Consider the following 5403-nt stretch of genomic DNA (forward strand, 5'->3'; position numbering starts at 1 on the left):
GCCCAGAAAAATAAAGTCAGCCACTGTTTACCCATCTATTTGCCATGAAGTGATGGGAATGGATGCCATGATCTTAGTTTTCTGAATGTTGGGCTTTAAGCCAACTTTTTCACTCTCCTCTTTCACTCTCATCAAGAGGCTCTTTAGTTCTTCACTTTCTGCCATAAGGGTGGTATCATCTCCATATCTGAAGTTATTGATATTTCTCCTGGCAATCTTGATTCCAGCTTGTGCTTCTTCTAGCCCAGTGTTTCTCATGATATACTCTGCATATAAGTCAAATAAGCAGGGTGAGAATATACAGCCTTGACGTACTTCTTTTCCTATTTGGAACCAGTCTGTTGTTCCGTGTCCAGTTCTAACTGTTGCTTCCTGACCTGCATACAGATTCCCAAGAGGCAAGTCAGGTGGTGTGGTATTCTCATCTCTGTCAGAATTTTCCACAGTTTATTGTGATCCACACAGTCAAAGGCTTTGGCATAGTCAATAAAGCAGAAATAGATGTTTTTCTGGAACTCTCTTGCTTTTTCCATGATCCAGCAGATGTTGGCAATTTGATTTCTGATTCCTCTGCCTTTTCTAAAACCAGCTTGAACATCTGAAATAGTGTTCCTTTTTTCCCCAAACCCTCACCAATATTTGTGGGGTTTTTTGTATTATCAGTATCTTTAAATAAATGAAACAGAATTGAACAGAAATGTTAGGAATGTATCACATTGATTAGGGGAAGTGTCCTCTCACGAACTTTGTTTCAGGTATGTGTGTAAGTGTGTGCTGTGCGTTTCCACCAAATAAAATGCTTTTCCTAATGTGGGTCTTAGTCTGAAAAGTTGATAAAGCTCCAAACTTTCCCTTTTCTTTCTTTACTGCAAACTTTTGTGACTATAATGTCAAATTTCCGTTGTTGGAATACCTTTTCGTTTTCTCAGTCATGGAGGCAGATCCCAACTTGCCTTTGAAGTCTGCTTTCCAAGTTCATGTCCATCATTCAGGGCCAAGCCTCTCCTTGCAGCCAGGCTTTCCTCATCTGTGCATTCACCTCTGGGTCTGTAGCATTCGGACTGGAAGATCTCTACTGCATGCTAATAATGCACTGTGGCACTTTAACAAAGCTGATTTCTAGAGCTCACTGCTAGCCTCTTAAGCTCAGAGCCTATTAGAGGGTGAAAATTCTAGCTAATAACGTAGTAGTAGGCCTAGTGGGAACGTGCTACACTTTTACTGAATGAAAAAATGGAAGATCAGTCACCTCCAAAGTCATATTATTTTATACCAGGTTGTTAATAATTTTATTCAAAGTGTCTAGTCACCCCTTCACCCATCATCTTCCTTCTATGAGAGGAAATTATCAGTAAGGCAAGTGAGAGACTTCTCCTCCTGACTATCTTTAGCCAAATAAGATTTCTAGGGCTGCTTGGATAAGCATTGCTACTCACTGTTCAGTCACTAAGTAGTGTTGGACTCTTTTCGACTCCATGAACTGCAGCACACTATCCTTAGTGCTCAAAAAAAAAAAAAGAATTTTACTGTGTAAGTCTCTTGGCTGAGCTAACGTTGTGGTCCTTTTCTTTCAAATGCCATGTCAACAACTCAACAGCTCTGTGCTACATGCGCAGGCAGCCTGCTGGTGCCTCCTTCTCACAGCTGTTCTCTTTCCCTTGGTCCTTCACTCAGATGTTCCCCAGGAAGTTTATGTTTTCTGCTTTACTTTTGTGCGTGCGTGTGTGTGTGTGTGTGTGTGCACGCATGTGTGCGCGCGATGCCTTTAAATATGCTGGCCTTGGGTAGGATTTTCTGAAGCTATAAATCCTTTAAGCACACCTGCATTTTTCAAGTAACACACCTGAAATCAGGTGCCCAGTCCAAGCTTTGGGGCCACACCGGGCAGATGGGGAGGAGGCCTATTTGTCAGCAGCCCTAAAACATCAAATGGAATCAATTGGACCCAGGTTGTTATTTAACCCAAACGTCCACTTAGGGCTCCTGACATGGTTGATGAAATAGTTCCTGTTCTGCCAAAGGGCACTGAGCCCAGAAGAGGGCACCGAGCCCAGAAGAGGATGCTGCACATCTTTGTGTATCCACCCAGGGCTTACCAGGTGGTGTAGTGGTAAAGAATCCACCCGCCAACAGGAGACCCAGAAGATACGGGTTCGATCCCTGAGTCAGGAAGAGCCCCTGGAGAAGGGGATGGCAACCCACTCCAGTATTCTAGCCTGGAGAATCCATGACAGAGGAGCCTTGTGGGCTACAGTCGACGGGGTCACAGAGAGTCAGACACGACTGAGCACACAGCACATCTACCCACCTCTGCTAAATATACGCTAAACATTGTGCCCAGGGGCCCCGTGTGTCTCGCTCAGGCCTGGTCTGATAGAATCGCTCAGGTTTCAGGGACTACTAACCCTGGGGTTGAAACCCAGGCAAAGTACAGTTAAGGAGAATTTTACTGGCTACTTACTTTTGCAACTTAGTTAAATTTCTGGATAGTTTTATGCATATTTTATTCCTTTTTTTTTTCTCTCTTCCAGAGCAAGAATGAACGCTTCCCGAGAAGTAAAATCGGTAGAACTTCCTAACTGTAAATTAATAAAAGGAATAGGTAAGCATTTGAGAGGAGGAAGTATTATCAAATACGTAAGTATCTGATAATACTCCACTTGAAGTATTACTTTGTGAGTTATTTGATTAATACACCTATTTAATTCTGTTCAAAAATAAAACTACTAGCCAGGAGAGTATTATCAAGTCAGTAGTGAGTTGTAAATACCAGATTACTTGACCTTCGACTCTACCAGCCTGTCATCAAGGGGTTTGACCGCTTTTTGATTATTTGTTTTTGTTTGGTTCATTTAGCAGAAACAGTGGTCAGGAAGCGTTTGATTTTATGGTAATATAACCTGAGCAGATGGCAGAGGAGGCACAGAAGGAGAAAGAGTAATGAGTAAAGGGTAAATGTTTATAAAGGCCTCGCACACCTTTGCCATTACCACAGGCCCTTTCCTTATGCATTTCTCTTTTAATATCTGGGAGGCAAAGTTTTCCCAGAAGGTCTCAGTAGATTTCCCCTCAGATCTCATTAGTCAGAGCTAGACAACAGGCTGGTGCCCTAGCTGCAAAGGAAGCTGGGAAAGTAATTAGGGGGCCTCCTTTGTGGGAGGCAGGCCCCTCAGCAAAGATAAAAAGGACGGGGTAACAGAAGCTGGTAGACAGCCAACAGGGAGGGTTGGAGGACTCAAGTCCCCATCTGGTTTCAACCAACCAGCTTTGTTATTTGAAAACAACTTGTTTGACATTCATGCTTTTGTTATGCTTGAGGGTTTGTTTTTTTAGAATCATTTATCTCAGCTGAGGTTAGAAAGGCTGGACCACATGATTTTATGCAGATAGCATCAATTAGCTTGGTCAGATATCTTATATTGCAATCTTTTTTCTAGAAAACAAGCATGATATTGATACTAAATATCACTGGATATTTGTAAAATGAACACCTCCACTAAAATTAATACCAAGTAAAAAGTCACATATGTCTTGAGATTGAAATTCAAAAAATTTACATGTATTTAAAGCATAACTAACTTGGTGAGTTATTTATTAATGTTTGTAAAGGCATATTCAGAATATGAAATGTATGCTCACTTTAACCAAAGCATTTGAAATTTGCTTATGTTTCCAATAGGGCTTTTCAAAGAGTTTATTTGATTTGGAATGATTAGGTGTCAGCATATACGGGGAGTTTACTCTGTGCCTTTAAAAATTGCAAGCTATTTTCAAATTACTATACCTTTTGTACATTTAGTGAATTTCCATAAACTTTAAGAGATTTCAGACTCTGAGGAAAAAGTTCAAGTTCATAAACTTAAAACAAATATATTAAGTGTAAGTTTTAAATACACTTTATTATATGAATCTCTTAATTTTTAAATAATCATATGAATCAATTTGAATAAATACAGGAAAGAATGATTTATTCTGAACCTATCAAAGAAGAACTAAATATATAGCCCCATTTTCAAGTTGGGAGTGATGAAGACAAGGCCCCCTAACTTCCCACAATGGTCTTAACAATCTGTGCTGTCTGTACTCTTTTTTGAAGAAACTGGTGCTGAAGACCTGGAGATACTTCCTAATGGACTCGCTTTCATTAGTGCCATAAGTGTTGCCTTTGATTTCCTGTGCTCTGAACCATTTTCTAGGACCAGCAGCTTGCCTTTCATTTCAGCCTTCTTTATACCAATGCCCATCTTCGAATCAAATGAGCGGTGATATGGTTCAAAAAACAACCTGTGTACGCATTCATACTGGTATAACGATTATGATCATATGTGTTCTATGCGTGTTTGTATTCCTGTGGGTACACTGAGCTCCTGTATTCCCTTATCTTCCACTGTGACAATTTGAGTCCAGTGAGTTCAAGAGTTTCCCATTCATCTGTCTGTTCCTTGAAGAAAGTAAGCAGTGTAGTCAAATACCTGCTGACTTGAGTGTGTGTGTGTGTCTGTGTATGTTCCCCCTCACATATCATTTAGATTTTAATCCTTCTTTTTACACTTTTTGGAATAAGCCTTTTAATTTTAAAATGTTAGTAGGTCATGCCACAATTTCCAGACTTTTGGAAAGAAAAGCCCCCGTGTTGTCAAATTCTCCTGCACACAGATCATTGTGGTAGATGATGTAGCTCAAAAACAAAAGTCATCACCCTAATGAAGGATAACAGAATTGATAGAATACAGTATTCAAGTCATCCAGCCACTGAAAATCCTTTGCTGCCTATTGTAATTTATTTAATCCAGTTTTCTCCTATGAAGACTGATCGTCCTCTGAAGAGGTGTCTTACAAACTTTTTTTTAAAGCAACAGAATATAAATTTCCATTAAATCTTACATGCTGCTGCTGCTAAGTCGCGTCAGTGGTGTCTGACTCTGTGTGACCCCATAGACGGCAGCCCACCAGGCTCCACCTTCCCTGGGATTCTCCAGGCAAGAATACTGGAGTGGGTTGCCATTTCCTTCTCCAATGCATGAAAGTGATAAGTGAGAGTGAAGTCGCTCAGTCGTGTCCGAGTCTAAGTGACCCCATGGACTGCAGCCTACCAGGCTCCTCCACCCATGGGATTTTCCAGGCAAGAGTACTGGAGTGGGGTGCCATTGCCCTCTCCGAAATTTTACATAGGACCCCACTATCTAAAACAAACAGTAGCTGTGCTGGTCTACCTTCAAGCTATGGAAGGAGTTGTCCCCTGGAGTTATTAGACCCTAACCCTAAACCTTTGTTTCTGAGATGCTTCCATGAAACCTGCCAGGGGACGATCCATAACCCATGTTCTTCTGTGTTCCTTGCTTATATTACTGAAGCTTATTAGTAAATGCCCTTTTGGTCTGCTCTTCCTTTTTTTTTTTTTTC

At 40.9% G+C, this 5403-nt stretch overlaps 1 protein-coding gene across 1 annotated transcript in view; it reads left to right on the forward strand.

Moving 5' to 3' along the window:
• The window catches only part of PON1 (paraoxonase 1), a 33903-nt gene that overhangs the window by 9112 nt on the left and 19388 nt on the right, over positions 1 to 5403 (forward strand). Inside the window, exons 2-3 of the mRNA XM_010839750.1 lie at positions 2532 to 2602; positions 4097 to 4152. Coding sequence (XP_010838052.1) covers positions 2532 to 2602; positions 4097 to 4152 — 127 coding nt within the window. The remainder of the gene's footprint in view (positions 1 to 2531; positions 2603 to 4096; positions 4153 to 5403) is intronic.

The sequence above is a fragment of the Bison bison genome, unplaced genomic scaffold (assembly GCF_000754665.1).
Source record: "Bison bison bison isolate TAMUID 2011002044 unplaced genomic scaffold, Bison_UMD1.0 scf7180017864134, whole genome shotgun sequence".
In the NCBI taxonomy this organism is placed as follows: Eukaryota; Metazoa; Chordata; class Mammalia; order Artiodactyla; family Bovidae; genus Bison; species Bison bison.